Source organism: Typopeltis vanoorti, chromosome 23 (assembly GCF_054136105.1).
Source record: "Typopeltis vanoorti isolate ZY-2024b chromosome 23, IOZ_Tvanoo_1.0, whole genome shotgun sequence".
Lineage (NCBI taxonomy): Eukaryota > Metazoa > Arthropoda > Arachnida > Uropygi > Thelyphonidae > Typopeltis > Typopeltis vanoorti.
In genome coordinates this window covers 10,205,385-10,232,085 of record NC_143571.1, presented here as the reverse complement: position 1 = coordinate 10,232,085, position 26,701 = coordinate 10,205,385, and the positions used below count along the sequence as shown (strand labels likewise).

At 36.2% G+C, this 26,701-nt stretch overlaps 1 protein-coding gene and 1 pseudogene across 4 annotated transcripts in view; both read right to left on the bottom strand.

The window, feature by feature from the left end:
- The window catches only part of E(Pc) (Enhancer of Polycomb), a 371,838-nt gene extending 348,226 nt beyond the window's left edge, over positions 1-23,612 (bottom strand). For 3 of the 4 annotated variants that reach the window (XR_016550343.1, XM_090413189.1, XM_090413191.1), the window contains exon 1: positions 23,251-23,612. Coding sequence is in view for 2 of the 4 variants with exons in the window: in XM_090413189.1 (XP_090269315.1) it covers positions 23,251-23,403 (153 nt within the window). In the remaining 2 variants the exon portion in view is untranslated. The remainder of the gene's footprint in view (positions 1-23,250) is intronic. The other variant, XM_090413190.1, reaches the window with a different exon arrangement.
- A 1,487-nt stretch (positions 23,613-25,099) lies between these two features.
- On the bottom strand, positions 25,100-25,218 carry LOC150093610 (5S ribosomal RNA; annotated as a pseudogene).
- Between the last annotated feature and the right edge of the window lie 1,483 nt (positions 25,219-26,701).

Sequence of the window (26,701 nt, the reverse complement as noted above, 5' to 3'; positions counted from 1 at the left end):
TGAGAAAACAGAATACAGGACAGATAGGAAAATAGGGGTCAGGATGAACAGGAAGACACTGCATGAAAAGGGATGCTGAAAGCAGAAATGAAGTAAGTAGACAAGATGGCCTGGGATGCAAGGGAATCATTTAAATCTGGAAAAAATTATAGGATGGGTGCTGATAGAGAGGAATGGCCAAGAGGAGGTGTGAAGGAGTCACATATGAGTAGTGACAGCAGGACTTGTGATAAACAGAGAACTGACCTACTGTGCCAGAAGCATAAGAAATAAGAACAAAATTGTTGCATTGATCAAGGGCATTTGTCCAAAAGTTATTAGAATAAGTGAGCCATGGTTGGATGAGGACATCTTGATGAGAATACAGACAGAGAAGTATGATGCATTTTGTGAAGATGCCAGATAACAGAGAAGTTATGCCCATGCAAGGGGAAATGGTGGCAGTGGTTTTGAGGCAGTATGATGTGAGGTAGAGGCAGACTGGATGAAATATTTAGTTGGATGTTGATATAGTTCTCTCAATGTGGTGGGCAGTAAAAAGAAAATGTATGGGCAAATTAGTATAACAAATAAAGGGTGATCATTATGGGTAATTTTAATTGTGATATAATACAAACTGGAATAAAAACAGATAGCATCTGGAACAAAGCAGCATGAATTTCTGGAGTTTTTGAGGGTTAACTATCTAAGCTACTGTGTAACTGAGAGGATATTATTATAAATGGGATATCGAATCTCCGTCCAAATGGTGAGAGTTGCCCATGAAGAGATCACCTGGGTTTGTGACCAGCATTTTGAGGACTTCTGTGAGAAAAGAATGTGAACCATAAGGCTGGTGATTATGAAAAGCTCAAAAGACAGCTTGAAGTTATATCATGAAGTGAGTCAATGAGAAACAGATCATTAATCATGCCTGCTTCTGTACCAAGTAAGGAGCTTTGAGCTCATAGGGAAGCATCACTCCACTCAAAATTTTCAAAGGTTGAACAGACTGGTGATTTATATATAGGTTTAATAGATGTTCAGAGATAAAGTAATGCTTGGGGGGGGGGGGGGGGGAGAACTGAACTGAGAACATTTGTGATATTTTGTCATGAAAGATAGAAGATCAGAGTTGCCTAAGAAGAAAAATCTCATCTCATCTAGAGATTTGGGTACTGTCACATAAGAGAAGAAGAAAACAGTCAATGAAGTTTTTGTTCACATGGAGTGTTAAATGGAATGATCAGTGCAATGTACTGTCATCAAAAGAAAATTGTACATAAGAATTACAGTCAAACAGGTTAAAAAACAAAATCTTGTGGTGGACTAGCATTATTATTGAATCTTTATCCTCAAAGGTGATACTATTACAAATAATGTGCAATCAGGGAAAAAGGAGCATTTGTGAATGAAGTGTGTGAGTGAGAATGGGAAAATGAGAAAACAGAATACAGGACAGACAGGAAAATAGGGGCGTCAAGATGAACAGGAAGACACTGCAAGAGAAGGGATGCTGAAAGCAGAAATGAAGTAAGTAAACAAGATGGCCTAGGATGCAAGGGAATCATTTAAATCTGGAAAAAATTATAGGATGGGTACTGATAGAGAGGAATGGCTGACAAACCCAGATGAAAAAGACAGAAATCAGTCCGTAAGATGGGAACTAACTTAATAGGTCCCTGCACTAAACTCAATGAAATGCTTATATATATATATATATATATCAAATACCACTTCATTTTCCAAACTTTTCTATTGCATTTGTCTAAAGATGAATGACACAAGCAAGAAGATCTATCAGTGATGGAATCAGCAGTAGTGATAATTTATTAGTGGAGAAGTTTCGTGCAGTACAGAAGTTCGTCATTAATGTAGTTCTTTGTTACTTTAGAAAGGATTCGAGTAAGAGCAATAGGAGTAAGATGATAGTAAAATTTACCAAGTTTCATAGGTGAAATACGGCTAATTTTCAAGATGGTTTCATACCAGCTACTTTGTTTCCAACTGTTTTGTGCTTTGGTATATGAAAACAAAAAGTGAATGTTTTGATCGAAACCCGTTGCAACATACTTGCTTCTTATTTTGGAGCCATGATGCACTTCACAGAAAACCAAGGCTTAGACAGGGGATTAGAAATTTAAAATTAAGTGAAACCATAAGAACTACAAGGTGTGCCAATTAAATTCCTAGAATGACTTTGATCTATTATGTGTATGGTGACTCAGGCAGAACTAAGTGACTGTGCATGCATTCTGCAAAAAAATATGTGAATGGAATTTAGAACTCTGCATTAATATAAAGTTTTATGCAAGGTTAGACAAAAGTGCAAGTGGAGCTCTAGATATTAAAAATGGCTTATGCCAATGATACCATGAAGATTTATGGCAGTCAAAAAGTCTAGTGTCTTCAAGTGGCATAAGAGATTTAAAGAGAAATGGGTAGATATGAGATGGCAAAAAAATTGGGTGACCACAAAACACATGAAAATGCAGAGAGTGTGGCTATTAGTTCAGTCCAAAACATGTGGATCTGTGAAATATGACTGAGGATCAAAGGTAGCTGCAGCTTGATGTTCGTTCTGATCTTTTCTTTCTTCACAATTGGCCATTTTTGGTAGTTATTACTGGTGAAGAAATGTGGTACTTTTGGTATGATCCTGGAACAAAATACCAAAGCATGCAATGGAAAACATCTTCACCAGGACAAAAAAAAATCATGAATGTTGCAATCAGAGATCAAGACAATGCCTGTTTGTTTTTTAATCATAAGGGCACAGTTCACTTTGAATTAATTCAATATACAAAGTCAAATAGTGAGTCAACATTGTTATTTAGAAGTTTATTTAGTGTTATTTATATCTCATTAAATAGCAAGTATTGTTGTGGAGAATCTCAAAAAAAAAAATTTAAAAAACAAATACATTTTCAGATGCATCCAAGTCATGCTGATAAAGAAACTGCACTTCTGTCATGATGTAGCTTTTTGTATTAAATTCTAGGAATTTAATACAAAAAAAACATTTCAAAATTGTTATGGAAGATTTTAATGCTAAAATTATACACAAGAATCAGATGAAAGCTCAGTGGAAAATTAAAAAAAAAAAGCATTTAGAGCATAAAGCATCAACAAGAAAAACCCTGACTACTATCCACTGGATATCAGGGCAGCTCTGAATATAATAAAGAGCCACAGTTTATGGCTCATTAATTATTATATATAACTAGTATAGGTAAAGAAGATAAGTTGAATGCAGGAAGTATGATAGAGAATAATTACAGAATGACTTCGTTGACAGAAATAGTAATAAAGTGACTAGGGTTGTAGGCATAATGAAACTATTTGGTATTCATTTTGTCATGGTATTGAATGTACACAATGTGATTACCAACAGGGAATTAGGAGTCCAACCCAATTAACCTCTCATCGTTTATCTACATGGAACATCCTTCCCCCAGATAGTGTTCCTCGGTGGACAACTTCCAGCTGTTCAAGAAAAGAAGCAGTAGATTGACGAATGGCATTAATTGTACTCTGTTCTGCAACTTTATGTGTGTAGTATTAATATATATATATATATATATATATATATAGAGAGAGAGAGAGAGAGGCTCAATTATTGCTGTGAAGAGAAGCACTTTGGTAAAAAGAATTCTGACAATCAGAAAAAGTGGTGGTCACGTTATGTAGTCTTGGTTAGATCACATCTGAATTGCTTTGCACAAATTTTTGAACACTTAAATATTAGTAAGTAGGTAGGACTGGATGAGATCTCATCATGCATTTTATAGGAATATTCTGGAAAATTAGATGTGTCTTCATTTTGTTGTTTATGGAAAGACTCACAGCTGGAGTCATTAAGAGTAGAAAGATGATAACACAGTGCCAATGTAAAGGGAACTTGTTATCTAAAGGGTGTCCCAAAATTCACGCAAGATTTAAATTTACCGTCATTTGTGCGGTAAAGTGTTGCCACGAGAAAAAAAGACAGCGTGACAGCTGACAGTTCAGGGTTATTAAAAATGGAGCGCTACAAGAAAGAACAACGCATTTTCATTGTTGAGCAATATTTTAAAAATAATGAAGGTTTGGCAGCTACAGTTCGCAATTTTCATACAAAATATGGTCGGAATAGTGATTTAACTTCATCAACTGTGAAAAGATTAATTAAAAAATTCAAGGAAACTGGATCAATTAGTGATCTTGTACACTCTGGCCATCCTTCAAAAAAGTCGTTCAACAGAAAACATCGAAGTAGTTCATGAGAGCGTTGCTGAGAGTCCATGAACATCAATTCGGCACCGTGGTCTTGAATTGGGCATTTCGAGAAGCTCTCTACAGCGTATTCTCACGAAAGATTTGCATCTTTATGCTAACAAAGTTCAATTGACTCAAGATCTGAACCCTACTGACCACACACAGCGAAGAGAGTTCGTTGAATGGATTATGGAACAACAACAAGTGGATGCTTATTTTTCGAACAAAATCATCTTCAGTGATGAGGCTCATTTTCATCTTGATGGCTTCGTTAATCAACAAAATTGTTGCATTTCGGGTTCAGAAAATCCACGAGTGATTGTTGAGAAACAAATGCATCCACAACATGTCACTGTTTCATGCGGATTTTGGGCTGGAGGCATCATTGGTCCATTCTTCTTCGAAAATGCAGCTGGTAAGGCAATAACAGTTAATGGTGCTCGTTATCGCGACATGACAATCCAGTTTTTTGTGCCTAAATTGCAAGATATGGATGTGGACGACATGTGGTTTCAACAAGACTGTGCCACATGCCATACAGCCCGAGAAACAATTCAATTACTACATGAGTCATTTCCTGGTCGTTTAATTTCCCGTTTTGGTGATCAGAATTGGCCGCCCAGATCATGTGACTTAACGCCGTTTGGACTTTTTTTCTTTGGGGTATTTTGAAGTCTAAGGTTTATGCCAACAAGCCCATGACCACCCACGCATTGAAGGAGGAAATTGAGCACTCTATCAATGAAATTCAGCCACATTTATGCAAAATGGTCATGGAAAATTTCGACAAAAGAGTGCGTATGTGCCAGCAAAGCCGTGGAGGCCATTTACCCGATATGCTATTCCATGCATAACCCTATACTGTATACTTTATGAATCAATAAGAAATTACAATTTTTAATTAAAAACCTGTGTTTTCTATCAAAATTACTTCTTGCATGAATTTTGGGACACCCTGTATAAATGACATAGATATAAAAAAAAGTTAGGACTAGGATATGAGTGGATGGATGAAGACCAGATTGATTAGACTGTTCTGGACTCTGCACTGATTTGGTTGCCTTGGTTTCATAGAGAGAGAGAGAAAAAGAGATGAAGAAACTGATGAAGGGCTCAAAAGGTAACAAAGTTAATACTGGTTGTGAAAAGCATAATCTAAATTTAGGCTGGAAAAATGTGGTTTATGAATAGAATAAAGAAGGATGATATGATTGAGAAATAAATTGTAAATAGGAGTTTATTGGAATGGATACTGCTGGAATCTTTCAAAGGATAAAATAAGAATAAAGCCCATTTTTGGAAGGCCTTAAGTGAGAAAGGGAATTTTATTTTTTTTTAATTTTTTTTAATAGAAGGCAATGAATGAGTGGAATGTTGAGAGAAAGGCGTGTGACTGCTCATTTCTTTAATGATTTGATCATTGAAGAAATGAAAAGCATAGGACAGATGTAGCATTTTGGTATGCGCTACCTACCTGCAAAGAGTTTTTTTTTTACTTCTGGCAATAATAATGTGATACACCTACTTATAGACAAATGTCTGTAATGCCTGTTTTAAAGGAAGTAGGTTATTTGTTTCCACACTATAGGATTAAATATTGGTAGACCTTTGGTCTACACGCTACCCTCCTGGTTGTTTTACTGCATGTCATGGCGAATGACTCCGTCTCTTCAAGCATCACCAACAATACAGGCATACCCCAGGGCGCTGGCCTATTGCCTACTCTTTCTCCTGTACATAAATGATCTTCTCTCAACCACTAGTAATCCAATCCGCAGCTTTGAAGAGAATAGTACTCTCCATCCTACCATCCTGTAGATGATCTTGACAGACATACGTGTCAAGATCATCTACAGCTAATGCATTAAACACTGAGCTACATACTATTCTACAATAGAATGAGGAAAATCTAGTCCCCTTATGTGCCACCAAAATGCAGGGGATTTTTTTTCTCTTTTTCCCACAAAAAAGACATCAGCTCACCTACCCTTACCCTCAAGTAATACCCAAATCATTAGACAAGAACAGATCTCTCTGCTTGGACTATACTTAACTCCATTCTCTCCTGGTATGAACACACATCAATAGCTTCCACAACATCCAAAAAACTAGACATTCTCTTTCATTCAAGATGCCATTTTACACCCATCCAACTCTTAACTCTATACAAATTCCAAATCTGCCCATCCTTAGAATACTACTTGTATGTTTGAGGTGGTGAACTTAAAACTTCACTAAAAATTCTTGACACTATCCACAGGAGTGCAATTCAGCTCAGAAATGATATCTTTTACCGATTCACTTCAACCTCTATCTCATAGATGCAATGTTTTGGCACTATGTCTGTTTTACTGGCACTCCATTTGAAATACCATAGTGAGATTCATATTCACAACCTGTTAGCAACAAAGCAATTAAAGCCAGTATATCTCTTATAGACAAGTCATTAAAAACTCAAGGAGATATGCAAGTTTATTCAGAATAGGCTTTTATAAACAACTATGCCTTAAGCATGATTTGAACCCATATCATGTACAGAAAAAATGCAGTCATGTGAGACCTAAACAACTCAGCAGTTCCCAAACTTTTCATGACACCTAGGATTAGTCAGTTAATAAAGGACCTAACTACATTACACTAATGGTAATCAATCAGAGAGCAGATTCAAACCATACCTCTCCTACCAAAAATCAAATGGACAAATACCCTGTTCAGATGTTTTTCTATACAATATAGATCTAATATTCATAGCAAGATGACCTCAAGAGATGCAGACAATCCTGGCCTAATTGCATCTGTGGCACTGCTATGGTAACATCAATCTGTGTAAAATTATTAATAACAGCATTTCACAGTAGGCACCAGACAAACTGTATCATGTGCTTGTCCATGAGGTGGGATATGACAAATTATGTGCTTCCTATCTGCGTAAATGATAGTTGTACCTATCATGTATATTTATTTATTTCTTTTATTATTATTATTATTATTAGCATTATGGACAACTCCAAGGAGTCCTTAGACTCATCGAGGGAGGCCCTAAACATCATGTCACGAACTATTCAGCATTCGCACAGTATCAATCATACTTTGCTTGGAACTCATTTACAGTCATGGCACCCACAGAACAAAAATTTTTATTTATATTTGTTTTGTTTGTTTACTAAAATTAATATTTCTAGTGAATAATACTACTATACTGCATCAATTCCCTCTAGAGGAAATTGGTGTGTATAGTATTATTCACTAGGAATATTAATATATTTAATGTGAAAAGTATTGTAGCATACAGTACAATGTCCTAACAATCTACTTCAAAATAACTTAAGTTATGAGAGACATTTATTCTAAGAAATTTCAAAGATCCTTCTATTCTTTTACCCCAAGAAAGAAAGAACAACTTTCAGTTTATGGAGTTTTATTTACAAGAAAATACTTACTAATCCTTTAATCTCTTTTTATTTTTTGGAAATTACCCGAGGTAAAAGGGACAAAAATAAGAAATCATGAAGCATTATGCAAAATCTGCATTTTGAAACCTATTGATATGCCAATGTCACAGAATACAGAATTTTCTCTTGTAAATCTAACCAACTGTGTCAATGTATTAAAGCAATATTGAATTGCATTTTCAGTCACTGTAAAGTAGATAAGAACAGAGGCTCTATCTATCACCTGTGCATTCACCATATGTAGATAAAATCATCGCACACTCAATGAAGTGATTGACAATCAGAACACAAGCAAATTTTTCTTTCTATGGAGTTCACATCCTGATTCCCGCTTTCTCAAAGCACCATTTTATTTAACAATATTCAGTTGTAGAAAATATAAGTAATCACAACAGTTCTTAATTATATGTAGTCACGCTCTGATATTGTTGGAGTTAAGTGGAGGAAAAACCTGATTGTAATGCCTGCTTTGTTTTCTTTTGTTATTTTTGCTGATAATGTAGGATGATGTAATCCTAAAATTAAATCACTAAACACTGATAATATACATCATCGTTTAAAGAAACCAGCTCATTTTATGTAATGCATAATATTTCATTATAAGTAACCTCCGTGGAGTCAGCAGACTAATCATGAGAAGACCACTTAACTAGCAACATGTCTATCATATTGAACCCTGAAATCATTTACACTCCCTGTATTCACAATGCATCCCAGCAATGAGTTCAACTCATGCACCACTCTTTATGTAAAAAAAATTCTTCTATCATACATCTCTTTTCCTCCTATCCACATCGTTATCTGCATAACCAACATTCCAGAGTTCTGATATTAGTTTTGTCATTTCATCTTTTAATCCTCTCTAGTGTTTTGACAACAGTCAGAATGTGGTCTGATCAATACCTTATGCAGTGACACCACCACCTTATCCCTACTTGTCAATGTACTTCTTATTATAGCAGCAATATAACATGAAGTCTTTGCAACATGTGCCATATGTCCTCAGAGCTTTGGCCCATTGTCAACCATTCCTCAACATCCTGAATCTCATCCACTTCCTGAGGCACAGTTTCACCAATACAGTACATTAGCCTTATATCTCTGCATTCCAGATTGCTACACCTTGCATTTATTAATATTAAAACTGAAATCTCACTCATTTGTCCAAGCTAAAGGTCTATTCAAATCTTCTTGAATGGAATTAATATCAGTAATACTCCTTATAATCCCCTCCCCATAAGTTTTCATCATCAGCAAACAGTTCCAAGTTCTCTAGTTGATTTATGTGAAATATCATTAAACAGCAGGGTCCAGGAAGAGAACTTGTCTTCTGGGACACTACTCCATCTACACAACTTGCTAGTATCGTTCACAGAGCCAATCTTCATTCACTTAACCGATATGTTATCCAATTCCATATTCTCAGCTTATACATAAACATGTCGTGATAATCTATGCTTCTGCAAAGTCCAGGAATATCACTGTATATGATCTCTCTCTCTTGTCCAACACATTCATCACTTTATCATAAAATGCAAGGATTGCTAAAATAAGACCAACTCATGCTGACCATCATAGAAAATCCTATGTACATCAACTCAATCCTGTATTCTATTCTCTAATCAGTGTCTCCAATGTCGAGACCACAACTGCAAATATACGGAAACTTGAACTGGAAACTTCTGTCCTTGAACCATGCTTGTGGAGTGGTACTAATTTGCCTTCTTTTCACTTCTCAGGAACCTTTCCCAATGGAAGACTCATTAAATCACTATGTGAAGGGCATAGCTAACTCTTTTGCACATTCCTTAAAAATACATGGTGATGTCATCCATTCCAACTACCTTATAATCATCTTACCATAGCAACAGTTATCATTAATGATCAATTCTTTCACCTCTAATTTTTGCCCCCCCCCCACCTCCTGCATGTTGCATAGCACCATTTATAAGAACAATATGCACTGATAATGTGCTCAATAAACATTCCCATTACATCCCTTGCTATGGTCACTTTATTACCATAACTATCGACAAGTGTCACCGTTCCATATTATACTTCCTCTTGCATGCCACATAGTGAAAGAATTGCCTCGATTTCCCTTCCAATCTGTTCTTATATATATAAAGGGTGTTACAAAATTCACACAAGATTTAAATTTAGCCCCATTTGTGCGGTAAAGTGTGGCCAACAAGAAAAAAAAAAGACAGCGTGACAGCTGACAGTTCAGGGTTATTAAAAATGGAGCGCTACACGAAAAAACAACACATTTTCATTGTTGAGCAATATTTTAAAAATAATGAAGGTCTGGCAGCTACAGTTCGCAATTTTCGTACAAAATATGGTCGGAATAGTGATTTAACTTCATCAACTGTGAAAAGATTAATTAAAAAAAGTCAAGGAAACTGGATCAATTAGTGATCTTATACACTCTGGCCGTCCTTCAAACAAGTCGTTCAACAGAAAACATCGAAGCAGTTCGTGACAGTGTTGCTGAGAGTCCAGGAACATCAATTCGGCACCGTGGTCTTGAAATGGGCATTTTGAGAAGCTCTCTACAGCGTATTCTCACGAAAGATTTGCATCTTTATGCTTACAAAGTTCAATTGATTCAAGAACTGAAGCCTACTGACCACACACACAGCGAAGAGAGTTCGTTGAATGGATTATGGAACAACAAGTGGATGCTTATTTTTCGAACAAAATCATCTTCAGTGATGAGGCTCATTTTCATCTTGATGGCTTCGTTAATCAACAAAATTGTCACATTTGGGATTCAGAAAATCCATGAGTGATTGTTGAGAAACAAATGCATCCACAATGTGTCACTGTTTCATGCGGATTTTGGCCTGGAGGCATTCTTCTTCGAAAATGTGGCTGGTAAGGCAATAACAGTTAATGGTGCTCGCTATCGCGACATTATAATCCAGTTTTTTGTGCCTAAATTGCAAGATATGGATGTGGACGACATGTGGTTTCAACAAGACGGTGCCATATGCCATACAGCCCGAGAAACAATTCAATTACTACATGAGTCATTTCCTGGTCGTTTAATTTCCCGTTTTGACGATCAGAATTGGCCGCCCAGATCATATGACTTAACGCCGTTTGGACTTTTTTCTTTGGGGTATTTTGAAGTCTAAGGTTTATGCCAACAAGCCCACGACCACCCACGCATTGAAGGAGGAAATTGAGCACTCTATCAACGAAATTCAGCCACATTTATGCAAAACGGTCATGGAAAATTTCGACAAAAGAGTGCGTATGTGCCAGCAAAGCCGTGGAGGCCATTTACCCGATATGCTATTCCATGCATAACCCTATACTGTATACTTTATGAATCAATAAGAAATTACAATTTTTAATTAAAAACCTGTGTTTTCTATCAAAATTACTTCTTGCGTGAATTTTGGGACACCCTGATATATACGGAGGCTGTTCAATAAGTTATAAGACTATATTTATACAGAAAACAGATTATCTTGAATCGTCATCATTTACATGGTCATTTTTGAAGTAACTACCGTGAGACGCGATGCATTTGTCACAACGTTGCGTCACTTCTTAAACACATGTGAAAGTCCGTTTTTTGAGAGTTCTTTCAAAACCGCCTCCGCAGCTTTTACACATGCTTTGTTGCTTTCGAAATGGCGGCCTCTTAGTGGTTTCTTGAACTGAGGAAACAGCCAGAAATTGCACGGTGCAAGATCAGGACTGTATGGAGAGTGTGGTAGGATATCTATGTTGTTCTTCTGCAAAACGTCCACTACACCACCAACAATATGTGGCCTTGCATTATCGTGGTGCAATAAGAAGCCATTTTTCAGCAATGGACGCTTCCTTTTGACGTGATGTACCATTGTCTGTAAAACATCCACATAGTATGAGCCGTTTACAGTATCCCAGGGTTCTACAGCGTGTTGGTAAACAATGCCTTCGTAGTCAAAAAACATTATGGTCATAACTTTACCAGCCGATTTTACAGTTTTTGCTTTCTTGGGGGGGGGGGCAAAGATGGATGCTTCCATTCACTGCTTTGTTGTTTCATTGTAGGGTCCTAGTGATACAACCTAGCTTCATCTGCTATAATGATGCGTTTTAAGTAGTTGTCGCCTTCTTGTTCCAGTCTTTCTTTCCATTCTGTGCACACATCCACTCGATGCTGCATTTGCTCCGGTGTCAAGAGTTTGGGAATCCATCGGGCGCAAACACGTTTCAGTCCCAAATGTTCAGCCATGATTGAGTGAACACTTCCCACAGAAATATTCAGGACAACATACAGCTGGCGTACTGTAATTCTGTCATCCTCCTTGATGATAATCACTGCTGTGTTGATCATTGTCTCTGTGATGGATGTTGAAGGTCTTCCCTCACGTTCAAGATCTTCCACATTTTGCCTTCCTTCCTTAAAAGTTTTATGCCAGCGAAAAACACTTGCCCTCGACATTGCTTCATCGTGGAAAGCTTCACATATCATGTTAAAAGTGTCCGATGTCGATTTTTGCAAACGCACACAAAATTTAATCGCATAACACTGTTCCAAGGACGCTTCCATTTCGACGACTGGTTGTGGCTCGTAGGCGCGCTGAAACAAGCTTGCGTTTAGTCGCATGATACTCTGGCACATCAGCCCGTATACACCATCTATCAACCTCTTTTGTTAATATGACAGCAACATTTCTTTATTCCACAGAAATTAATATTGTGATGAGTGGTTTCACGACAGTAAAATTAGTCTTATTACTTATTGAACAGCCCTCGTGTATATATATATAGTCATCCCTCAACTTACGTCCATTCGAGTTACGACCTTTCGAAGATACATCCGTGATCCCATAAGGGAATAAATAACATTTTCAGCTATACTTTCGAACAAGACGCAAGTGAGCATAAGGTAAAGCACGCACAGTAGCAACAGCGCTTTCAGCAGCAACCTCCCTCGGCAGTAGACACGTGTTTTCAACAGTTCCTCTGTTGATTTTGTGTTTGAGAAATGGTTTATTTCTGTATTTATCATTAAATATTTCGCGATGCTTTGTGCAACATAGTCCCTACAAGCCTAGTCAAAAAGCCTAGTGAAGAATCACAAAAAAAGAGACAAGCAATTGATCATGAAACAAAGTTGCAAGTTATAAAGCAACATGATGCTGCTAAGCCTATCAATGTGATCACACATTGATGGGCTTACCCTCGGATGGTCTCATTCTACAGTAACAACCATTTTGAAAAATAAGGATAAAATCTTAGAGGCTGTGAAAAGATCTGCTTCCATTAAATCAGCAATAGTGACGAAGCAACAACAAGGTCCTATCGGTGATATGGAAAAATTACTTGCATCATGGATAGAGGACCTGAACAAAAAGCTCATATCCCTGTGACCATAACCGCTAAGGTACTTAGTCTCTCTTCAACATGTTGAAGCAGAAAGCAGAATCCGATTATGACTACGAATTCAAGGTTTCTTCCAGTTGGTTCATGAGATTCAAGCAGCGTTTTGCACTGCATAATGTGAAAATGTATGGGAACCTGCAAGTGCTGAGAAGGCCCAAGGAGTTTGTGGAAAAATTGGATAAAATTATTACAAAGGAAAATTATTTGCCATGCAAATATTTAATATGGATGAGAAGTCCTTGTTTTGGAAAAAAATGTCTAAGCAGACAAAATTTAATTCATCCGCAAAAAGCTAAAATCTATACTTAGTTTCAAAGTTCTTAATGTCCGTATTACAATTCTGTTACGGGTAATGGGACTGGATATAAACTGAAACCATTTGATATGGCACAGTGAGAATCCATGAATCTTCAAAAACATTAGCAAGCATACTCCTAGTTCATTATCGGAGCAATAAGAAGTCGTGGATGACTCAAAATTTGTTTGAGGATGCCTTAATTGACTGTTATGCGAGTGAAATAAAAAGCTTCTGTGTGAAAGAAAATGTAGAATTTAAAATTTTATTAATTCTAGATAATGCTCCAGGTCATGTCTTATAGGGGTGATCTTCACCAAGTTCAAGGTCATGTTTCTCCCTCCAAACACTACTTCATTGATCCAACCAATGGTTCAGGGAGTTCTTGCAATGTTTAAGGCTTATTATCTATGGAGAACTTTTTCACAAGCCATTTCTGCTACTGAAGGAAATGACCAGACTTTCATGCAATTCTGAAAAACATTCAACATTTATCATACTATTAAAAATATTGCTGTGGCTTGGGACGAAGTGATATATGAGTGGCTTAAAATGGTTTGTGTATGATTTTGGAAGTTTGTAATAGTGGGCCTAGCAAACAATCTGAATCTCGAGGTGAATAATGATGACATAATTCAACTCATAGAAAGTTCCCCTGAAGAGGTGACCGACAAAGAATTAGTCAAAGTGGAGGAACAACTGTTGCAGAAGAGAAAAAACGAGAAAAGAAGAAGGAAAGCAGAAACAGGAAGAGGTAGTTAAACAATCTAAAGTGAAGCATCTTGCAGAAATGTTCTTTGCAGTTAGCGATGTTCTCAAAATAGCTGAAGACATGGAGGCTAATGTTGAATGCTACTTAATAATATAATAGAAACGAAAGTACATGAGGTGTTTGCTTGCTATGAACAAATTTATGATGAAAAGAAGAAGAGGAATAAATCAGTAACATTGGACATTTTCATCAAAAAAAAACAAAGGTTACACCAGAAGAGCCACAGCCTGATCGTTCACACAGGGAAGGTAATGAAGATGTGATTGTGGAGGAAGATTTGGGTGATTATTCTCCTGTTTTATAGTGGCAGTAACACACAGTGCATTTTTATAATATAATAAGGTTTAAAAATTAAAATGACAGTATACTTATTACGGTTAAGTCCCTAACCCCTATAACTCTGTTGATTTAACATATCGACTTAAGTCCAGCCGGACATAAGTCGAGGGATGACTGTACACATATATATATATTTACCATGCTTGTCGCCTTTCTGGCCTGCACTTTATATTACTAATACATCTGATCACTACAAACTGTCTCATACTTCCTCCATAACATTTTCGTTTCCAATACTCCTTATCTGATTTCATTCATCCATTTCACTCATCCTATATTTATTCACATAACTCTTGGTATGTTTGTATGCTACGTGTATCAGATGTTTCTGAATCATTTCCGATTTATTTTCTATCAGTCTCTTTTCCTCATAGCTCATCAACCTGTTACTGATGTTAGCTGACTTTGGAGCTGTTCATAATCTCAAACTTGTAAGTCCACATATATTCATTCCACACTGTTTCCCCACCCCCACTCTTCTCCAAGTAGTGTGAGTGTGATACCCCTCAATGTTATGCAACATACTCAGAGATCTACAACCTCCTCCATTTGAAGGGTTGGTGCTGCAGACCAGCCGATGGGTAATTCACAGGCCCAAACCTGTCAGTAACTAGTCAACAGACTTCCTGATCAAATAGCGCATAATCTTGCTGCCACACAACCCTGCCAGGTCATGCCTAGAGAGGGAGTGATGGTATGAGGAGGCAATAACAAGGCTGTTATGGTAAGGAGACTGGTTATTCTCTGTATGGATGTCATATCCAAGAGACTACTCCTCTCGCTGCACATCCCCACTCTATCCTAACCACTAATGAACTAATGTCCAATTTTACAAACAATGACAGTGACAAAAAGGAATCTCCTTCATAAACTGATCTCAACTAAAGTCACAACATACAAACCATGCCAGAATCTCTCCAATAAAAACTTACCTCACATCCACTTTACTAACATCCATGGCATGAACATCTACAGATATGACATTCACCATCACTTACAGTCATCCAAACAAGACCTCTTACTCTTGAGTGAAAATAACATCTACATCCACTATTGTCCACCTCCAATGTTCAAATTACACACTTCACAATTTCTTTTGCAACAAGGATAGCATCTGTGCCTTTATGAGATTGAACAATGCATGCCAGAGAGTAGTAATTTAGAATCCCCTTCTTTTGACCTCCTCTGGCTTTCCTTGTCGCTTTTAGTAATATTCATCTGCTGCATTTACCCATTCTCCAAACTCTGACCTCTTCAAACCATCAAACCTCTTCACATTCCTTTCCATGAAAATCAACCATCTGAAATCCAGCCACCCAAATAGTGAGGTCATCTTCCTAGGCAACCAAACTGGATGGGGGGTTGAAATCTTTGCCATGAGTAATGACCTAATGCAAACTGTTCATCTACCTACACAAATTTCTGACAACCCTTTTCTGTCTCCCCCCCCCCCATTCTAGATCTCTTTTTAACCAGTTCTCCTTCCAAATACGCTGCAGAGGTCACCTCTTCTCTCGGCAACTCAGACCACAATCTTGTGTAAATCTCCTCTTGTAGAATGCCATTCCTCAAACTACTCCAACCCTGCATCCTCTGGCACTACAAAGGTGCTAAAGTTTCTACTCCTCTTTCCTTTGATCTGACTATTGCTTCTGCTCATTTGATCCAACACCTGCTCTGAACAAGTCACAGAAATTATCCTCACTGACATGAAGTTCTTCATCCTCAATTCAATCCAAAATCCTCATCTGCTTTTCAAGTCTTGGTTCAACTGAAAGTGTCAAAAGCAGACATGAAAAAAAAAAAAACTCAGCTTACCAGAGGTGGCTAACATCAAGAACTCCAGCTTCATATTCTGCTTATACTGAAGCACAAGAAATGCAAAATAGTCATCAGCAGATCTAAATCTGATTGCATAAAGACCAACAGCAAAAAACTTGTCCCCTGTCCAAAGAAGACATGTCTTCTGATCGCTTGTTAAGGCTATTGAATGCAAGTTTTACTCTCCTGCACTTCTACCTCGCTTTCTCTCTCTCTCTTTCTCATCCTAGTGGTACCACTGTTACTTCACTCAAGAATAAGGCTAAACTCCTAGCATCACTATTTTCCTTTCCTCAAACTCTTCCGCTGTATTTGAGCACTGCTGTAGTCTATGCCTCCTGTAGTTTGTTGACAAAAAGATATCAGAAAATGATTAAATAACTTGGATGTCATAAAGTCTTCTGATCCTGATGACATCTCTCCATATGTTTCTCAACATCGTGCTCCAGAGCTAGCACCTGTCTTGTATCATTTCTATAATCCATTATACATAGCTGGTATTTACCGCAATGCATGGAAGGAGACAGAAGTTTAATGTCAAACTCTGACCAATTGTCATCACTTCAGTCCTTTACAAAAAATGGAGAAAGTCATCAATAGCCAACTTCACCACCACCTAGAGACTCATCAAATAATCAGTAACCACCAATATGGATTCTGCCATTCAAGATCCATAGCCATCCTCTTAGTTTATATCACTCACCACTAGATGTGCTATGGAAAGGTATGGAGAAACTTATGCTATCACTGTTGCCCATTTCCAGAGCTTTTTGGCCATGTCTGGCATCAAGGGCAGCTAAACAAATTGCCATTTATCTGCCATCCTATGTTATTGGTTTTCCAGCTTCTTCTCTGGTCGTTCACTGCATGTAATGGTGATGGCTCCCTCTCTTTGAGCATCAACAACAATAGAGGAGTACCCCAGGGCTCTGGCCTGTCACCTACTCTTTTTCCTGTACATAAATGGCCTCTCAATCACCACTAATCCTACACATAGCTTTGCAGAATATACTCTCCATTCATCCTACTCATTTGACAAACCATGCAGTGCACAGACAACTGAAGTGTTAAATCATCTACAGCCAATGCCTTAAACAATGAACTATGCACTGTCATTCAATGGGGCAAGAAAAATATGGTCATCTTCAATGCCACCAAAATGCAGTTGTTGCTCTCTTTTTCAAAAGAAACATCAGCTCACCTATCTTTACCCTCAGTAATACACAAATCACCAGACAAGATCAGATCTCTCTGCTTGGACTTACCTGTAATCTCCCCTGGCATGAACACATCACATCAATAGCTTCCTATATATCCAAAAAACTAGGTATCCTCTTTCGTTCAAAATGTCATTTTACAGCTTTATATAAATTCCAAATCTGCCAAATCCTTAGAATACTGCTCCTAAAAGTTCACTAAAAATTCTTGATGCTATCCAGAGGAGAGCTATTCAGCTAATAGATGATCCCACTCTTTAAAGATTCACTTCAACCTCTATCTCACAAATAATGTAATATTTTGGCACTGTCTGTTCTACAATGACTTCAACAGTCAGTGCTCCAGTGAACTGGCAGCCATCATTCCATGAATTTCTACTGCACCTCTTATTACAAGAGCAGCAGCGGTCCAGCATCCTTTACAGTGCAACTGCAAACACATTAAACCTGTTTCTCCTCTTACTCTTTTATTCCATCTATCTCTGCACTCTGGAACAGTCTTCTGCAAAAAGTATTTATTCTCAATCAACCACAACTTTGACATTTACTTTCAAGAGTTTGCAACTCTTCAAAGAAAACATCAATAAACTTCTATCTGGATCCTCACCTGTATCCCCACACATGGCACTGATGTGCTTATAGGTGTCCTTCGACCTCTTGTGTATTGGATCAATATATACCTTATTGACAGCAATCTTTTCCTGTTTCAGTACCTTCCAAAGAAGCCTCATGATCACTCTCACCAACTTGTGACAGTGTTGATACCTCATCCCCATTGGTGAGTGAGAGTGGAGATGAGGTATGATGACACTAAATCCCACATCAAACACCCTAATTTTGAAAACTAAATAGCCCTTGACTATTTCAAGAAAATAGTTCAAGAGTTCATCTATCACCTCCTAAGCCAGTTCCACAGGAACTAGTTTTACATGAAAATTTAACAAAAAAAAAAAAAAAAAAATTGAAACTCTAATGTCACACATATTGGCTAGTTTGTAAAAACATGCCTACCCAACGTGATAGGGACATGATATACAGTCAAGTGAGTTTACGCCTGACGTGCAACATGCACAAAACCCAGCCTGGTTTGAACATGTTAAATATGGTATTTTCGTTGAGGAACATAAAGTTACAATTCCTACACTACACTGATAGTAAGAGGGGGGGGTCGCACTCCCACAATTACCTGTGGGCAAAGGTCAGGATCAGTTTCATAAAACCATAGTGATAACAGCATATAGCGCACCTCTTGCTGGTAGCATAATCATTTTTAAATCTCCAACTCTCAGCTGATTTCAGATTGTGGGTTTTTTTTAATATCTGAAAAAGGGACAGAATTTTTTTTAAAATTCAGTTTTTTTTTTGTTTTGTTAAGGTGAATCCAACCTGCAAAAGGTTATAAATGTAAAATACATTAGTGACACAGGTGGGGAGTTAATAATCCTGAAGCCCTCTCTAGATACCAAATATACTGAAGCCACTTCAGGCCTCTAATAAGTGATAAGTCTCATGCCAGCCAATGAAAATCATCTATCACCTCAAGACTTCTACAAACATCCATACATATAGTGAGATTCAAACAAGCTACTAATTAGAGAAAATACTAACCGTTTGGCCCATATCACTGCATTTGTGTACTTTGTGTTAGCCACTAATTGTAAATATTATAGAATCATCTTTAATGGCAATAAATATTTTTTATATCATACAAAATTTGTATATTTATTTTCTGATACCATTATGTATTTATTTCCTTTAAGCAAGAACAAGTCATCTACAAACTGTGTCCATAAATACTACCAAAATTATAAAAGATTCAAAAATCCTGCTTCATGCCAATGAATGATACACAAATTCCATGTGTTATATAAGTTGTTGTTGTTATCAAAAAAAATAGTTAAAAATCACATGATTGTTTCATCCTAGTTCTCTAAATATAAAGAGAGAGAGAGAGAGAGACAGAGAGAGTGATGAATCAGCAGAGGAGGTATGATGATTTGCATTCTGCACTTGAAAATTAATGCAATTAACAACCTCACCATCACAACTGGAAGAATGATAGAATACTGCATCCCCTTTGAGTGGAAAAGACCAAAGTTTGATTCTTGTCATGACAAGAGGAATTTTTATATAGGCTTTTTTCTATTGAAGATAAGTTAGCCAGCCAGCCTCATATTTTTTCTCCAAGAAACTTGGGTTTTTCATCTCACATCTACACAAATCAGCCTTGAACACATTCAATTTACACATAGAGTGGAGTGCCCTCCCACAGTGAGTCCTTGGACTCCTTGACAGTGTCACATAATAATAATAATAATAAAACATGAAGAAACAGCTATAATAAGTGAAAGTGTGATATAGTATAATTGGCATTCAGAAAAAGTGAACTGCTTTCATCTGACAAAAATCGTGCTTCATGCCAATGAATGATACACAAATTCCATGTGTTATATAAGTTGTTGTTGTTATCTTGTCCTGACTCTTAGATGTTTCCATGTGCTCCTTGAACTGCTTTGGTTATGTCGATTATTTTGTTTGTATAGAGCTCTTGTTCAGGATTAGGATCTATTTCTTGCAAGGATGCTGTAATTGCTGGACAGGTAAAGATGTGAGTGGGTGTCAGTTCAGTATTGGGGCAGTTGTTGCAGTTTCTATATGTTCTCGTATGATCTGTGTCCTGTTCATAGTCTTGCTATCATGGTGGAGGTCTTTCTGTCAGCATTGACTTTGGGAATTTGATGTTGTATCACTGATTTCAGTGGAATTAGTTTAGCTTTTGCTAATGTGTTAGCATCAGCAAGAGTTATCATGCGAGTTTCTTGGTTGAGTTCTCTGGCATCATGATTAAAAGCAGGACCAATACTTAGTCCTTCATGGGATTTTGCAAGTTGGCAGATATTTGAAATGGTTTATGTGTAAATAATGTAATATTTTTAAAATGTCAGTATTCCGTCTTCTAATTTTCTTTCTTTCTTTTTTTCTAACAAGCTTTAAGAAAAATATGAGCAAGAGGCTATTTCTTTAATATAAATTCTCAATTAACAGTGTTTAATTGTTGCAATTTGTAAAAAAAACGCAAGCAGCTGTACACAGTATAAAGAACTGAGATTGTCAGATAAATATTTATTGACAAATATGATCTGCAAAATCCACATCACTCATGCTTTTAGGAAGATCTGATTTCAATCCTAGAGCAGTGTACTATTTGTTATAGGCCTCTGCCGTTCATGTGTGGGAATAATAAATGTATCATAACTATGATGTCAGAATTATATTCAAAATCTATATAAATTTTTAAATTCGCACATATTCTATATAATCAAAAATAAGGGGCATTCATTATTTTTCTGAAAACAAAGCCTTCAACTTTAAAGCAATAAGTCCAACTAATATCCAACTGAGAATCTGCATTATCAAATGGAAAAAGAAGATATTAAAAAATGCAAGAAATAAATTATCACTTAATGATATAAAATTCTTAGCAAGGCTTTTCATCTCAATGTCACATTAACCATATAAACAACATTAAAAAATAAAGTGTCTGTTATGCAGTATGAAAAACCCTGTCACCTTGTCCATATAAGACCATTTTTAACTCAACTTAAACTGAAAAGCACTCCTAAATGTTATCTGCATCCTAGACAGAATTCAAACCCAGGTCAAAAAAGGATCATTGTGAATTATATACAGAGAGAACTATTTAAAAAATGTTCTCATACCCAGCACTATGTAATATATTAGAAAACAAGGAAAGAAATGAAATAATACTTACTGGAAATAATTATCAAAAAAATTTGCTTGTATGTGTGTGTGAGTGGGTCTTTATGAATATGCAATGGGGATTTATAAATTTTATTTGGCTCAGCTGATAGAATTAATCACTGATCCAGTAAGCAGAGGCATAATAGTATAATTACAGGTGGGGAGAGAAGAATGTCATATAATAAATATATATAAGAAATCTGAAAAAATATAAGATCTCTGAACAAATCACAATGCTCTTCACCTCACATTTTAATAAGATACAGTTAATGTCAGAAGCATACACTGTATTCACATGATAAAAATGTATATGAAAAGCAATTACAAACACTATTGACTTCATAAAAGCTAAAATAAAAATTCAAGACATCATTACTATTATTAAGAAAAGAATCATTGTGAATTATATACAGAGAGAATTATTTAAAAAATGTTCTCATACCCAGCACTATGTAATATATTAGAAAATGTTTCCTAACTACAGTACAAATAATATAAAAATTATCACCTTACTTTCCAGTTTAATAACATAAAAATCATTTGATTTGCTGATTGCTTTTTGTGTGATGCAATTTTCTTATATTTATATTCATCTTTCAATATAAGGATGAAAATAGCAAATAGTGATAAATAAATAAATAAACAGTCAAATTATTTTTCATGAATGAGATTATTTTCTATTCTCATCCTTCAAATGGAATTCTAAAGTTTAAGTGAAACTCTATATATGTAACCTTTACTTCAAAAACTAGTGTATTAAAAAAAGGAAAATTCTACAAGCAATTGAATTGTACTTCTGAATGTATTGCATTGATGCTCTGTTTATAATATAAAATTCTGTTAAACGTTTTGTTTTTGTTATTAAACTTTTTAAACCATTTACCAAAATTGTTAAAAATGATTATTCTGAATAGTCAGCTATTATAAAGGATTAAAAATATACAACATAATATATACCACGGCACACACACACACACACTGTGTATATATATGCATGTATGTGTTTATGTGTGTGTGTGTGTATATATATATATATATATATATATATATATATATAAATTCCACAATAAGCTGAATGATGAAGGAATTTTAATGGTGGTATATAAATTTAAAATTTTATATATATATATATATATATATATATATATTAAAATTTTATATAAATTTTAATTCATCTAAACTAGCAGTCTTCATTGTTTTCTATCTTTAGGCTTCACAAGTAATATCCATCATCCATATTCATATGTGAAGAAAACAAAAAGTATAATAATAAAACTGACAAGTCAAATCCTGAATTTCATTGGGGGGGGGGGGGGATGACTACATTCAAGTTAAAAATTTATATTATCACAACTAATCTATATGAAAATATTCTTTGTAATTTTAATTCACTGTTAACAATACAGATTTAAATCATGTCTACGATGCAAAGTAAGAATAATAAACTAATATAGAAGGAAAAAATACGTGTTATTCCGCTTTGTAGAATGATGTGTTTGCCATGTGTAGGTTTGTTTACATTTGAGGTGATCTGATGTGACAGGTGAAAACGTATGCGTTCTGCAACTGAAGGGCCACGATTTTATTGTATTAATCATTTATATAATTTATATGGTTATTTAAATTACATCACTAAATGAAATTCCCTTTAAAAATTTCTTTGAATATGTTGGCATCGATATATTTAATAACTTAATGCAACACAAAAATGGCAATCACAGTATTGCGCATGTGGCCTGAGAGATGGATAAAACAATTATAAGTTTAACTTAAAATGACACTTTAACATGCAAATATTTGAAATGTCCTTAATGGTCTTGGTTCGTATATTCCCAGTTTCATTTATGACAACGGTATCCAAATATAAACAAAGAGGTGCTGTTAAAGCCCACGATTCAAGTACCCGCCACTAGGAATCGCCAGCCAATCAGAACTCAGTATATATTCTTTGTATAGTTTACTTACACATTCTTCCTCTTTTTCCATTCCAGTCGGCATCTGTGGCACTGCCCGATTAATGGCAGCAAAATCTGGAAGATCGGGAATCTCCTCAGATCGGTAAACTGGCATAGGTTTAGAGGCGTCCAGCGCCCTAGCCCTAAACGACAACTTACTCATCTTGCCCGGTGGCCACCAAACCAAAGTGGAGACCAGAACACGAGGCAAAATTAAGAAAATTAAAATACTGAGTCTTTTCGCCCGTTAATACGGGCTTTAGTGGTTATTTCACGTATTTTAGATAATCTAAATTTGCGCCATTGTAGTTCTGCTTCCCTAGCCTCCCAATGGAAAATATAAAACACTTACAACTTCACCAAACACACCAAATTTTTCTACGTCCATAATGGCGGACGACTGCCATTCAATCCCACAACGCACTTCGAGATTTGACGAGGTGCTTTCAACGCCACCTTTTCACGGAAACATTTTATTGTATTTTTGTGAAAAGGTGGTTCAAAAAAAATATCTGGAAATAAATACAGATATATCGTCTGTTTCTGATCTTTACTTTTAGAATGTTTAAAGTAAATTATAAATCAAACAACTAAGATAATATGGTCAAACTCGACATTAGCAAAAAGAATGATTCTCCAGAAAGGAAGGGGCAGCTAAGAAGATGTTTGAATCACTATTCAACTACTAACAAACCGTTCTATAAAATTATAAACAATATTGCTCGTAGGTGCGATACTTTTTTCGTTTATTTTTAAAGTGAATCCATAAATACAGCCTCCGTAACTCAGTCGGTAATGACGATGCTCGTTAGTATGAAAGATCTGTGTTAGAGTTTGAATCCTATCTGGAATGAAAAACATCTTTTATAAACTTTTCAACTGAAGGAGAGTTATTTGGTTCCCCACGGAAATAACAGACTTTCTCTCTCCAAGAAACTCGACTTTTTCATCCTGCAAACAGACAAATCGCCAGAAGAACACGCGTAGTTCATTTATTCTATTAAATTCAGAATATGGAAACCAAGAATACTTAGCTAGTTATGGGTCTTAAAGGTGCAAAAAAAAAAAAATCGAATATAACAAGAAGCATTAACAAATCGTGTAATTTCAAAGGAAGATTGATCTTGTAAACAATAGGCCTGGAGTCAGTTACATTTCCAACTTTCCAGACAGCAAGTATCTCATTCAGCCTATCACGTTACAGGACAATTGAGTTATGCTAACTTTTATTTATAGGCATCGTTTTCTGTAAATAAGTATAGAAATGATTCGAAACAATCACAAAGAGGTGGCCTTTCGCAATATGATTAGTATACAGTGAGGTGGTTCTAGCAGCTTTTGAATTATGCATACAGAAGTTATTGCCTTTCTTTGTAACAAAAAAAAAATCAGCTAACGCCTTTTTATTCCCGTATACGGGAGTAGGCGAGGCCATTTAGCCCTATCTAACTTTTGGAGACTGAGTGGGCAGTTCAATCTCCACTGGTACCCAATCAGAGACAGATGGCCCAAGGCTATCACTAATTAAGCGGTACGCAGTGAAGAGAGACGGCTCAAATGTGCCGCCATCTCGTGGTCTCTAACCCTAACACAATATATATATATTTTTTTTTAATGTCTGAAATAATGTGGGTTCTACGGTCGATTTTCTTGAGTTTACAGGACGAAAAACCCGAGTTTCCGGAAAGAAAAACCTGCTTGCCCGTGTCAGAGATCGACTAACTCGAGAACCGGTCGAAAAAGGGCTTAGAAAAATTTCCTCTAGTCGCCGACTAGACTCGAAACCAAGCCTTCCTTCGTGCGGCCAAGTGCGGTGGTATGCAAACGCCACATCCACTGAGCTACACAGGCTCAAAAGCTGCCAACAGTACACGGTATTCCCAAGTGGTTACCCTCCCAAGTACTAACAGAGCTCAACGCTGTTTAACTTCGGTGATCGGACGAGAACCGGTGTGTTCAGCGCGCGATGACCGATGACCGTCTCTGTAACATATAATCTAAATGATACAAAGTGATTTTGACATGTCTTGCGTTTGCAAATAATATAATTTTTAAAGCAAATGGGACTGCTCCACAGAGTTCATAGACTCAATTCTCATCGATGACTAAAGGTGGAAACATTGTATTCACGTATTTCGAAACAAGAGATATATAAGGCTAAAAGAGCTCTGTTTATTCCTATTGAAGAATAAAAATTCGTTAGAAGTTCATTTAATTTTATTTTATTCAACTAGAACCGAGTAATTATGTGTCAAAACACTGTAGATTGGAAGATTATGAATTCTGAAAAGCATGCCTCAGTTCAGCCAATGTAAAATGGAGCCATTGTAATAAATAAATACTTGAATTGCTAGCAGGTATGAGACTAGTATCCGATAATGATATGTTACCAATTCCTAAACCACTTGAGACATACACTGTGGGTGAACACAACTATTCCTATGTACCTGAAAGTGCACTGCCATATTACTGTGAGTTGGAACAGATTTTTAACCTTCAGTTCAGAGATGAACGATCTTGTAGAGAGATCTGATTCTTATCAATTACAAGCTGAAAGCTTAGGATATCTTACACTGCAAATTCTTTCTTTTTGGTTGATCTCTTACGAAAAGAGCACGAAGTCTACCTTGTTTCGAAAGTTTCAGCAAAATATATAACTTATTTTTTTATCTATGAGTGGTGTTAACGGTTCATATTGTTTACAACGATGTTACCAGAAGAAAACATCCCAAGGATTACCGTTAGTTTATATATGCATCAAAGATTAGTTTGATCGCTGTAATTCTACATGGCAATCAAACTCCATGATAAAATATCTTTGCGTCTTGAAATGTGAAAGTGATAATGGACATCTACAGTAGCTAAGCTTCGAATCTACATAGCTCAATGTATAGACGGATCCTTTGGTTACAAAGACCGGGAATTCGAATCCCCTCTATGACGTGAGGAACCTTTATCCGGTGTTTGAATCAAATGGTGAATTAATCTATTTCATAGAACGGTGAAGGGGTTTCCTACTAGAAATTCGGGTTTTTCATCCCTCAAAGCAGGCTAACCAATTCTGTGAACACAGATCTATAAGCATATATACTCGCCTTTGAGGATGCAGCAAAGGAGTGGAATGCCTGCTATATATATAATCTGTAGATCGAATACATTCTTTTTTTTTTATTCTTTGCACACTAAGCAATGAAAATAATTAAACTCATTTGCTACTTAAAGACTTTCAAAAACATATCACGCTATAATGAGAATCGAATTCATAACCTACAGAATCTGTGGATTCGATTCTTATTAGCAGTGGTATAACTGTCATAACATGAAACATAGTGAGGGGATTCATCACATAAAAATTGGGCCTATCACATAAAAATTCTCTTCCCACAGGGAAGAGAATTTTTATGTGATAGGCCCAATGGGCATTTGGTTTTATTAAATAATATAAATTTAAATAATTTATA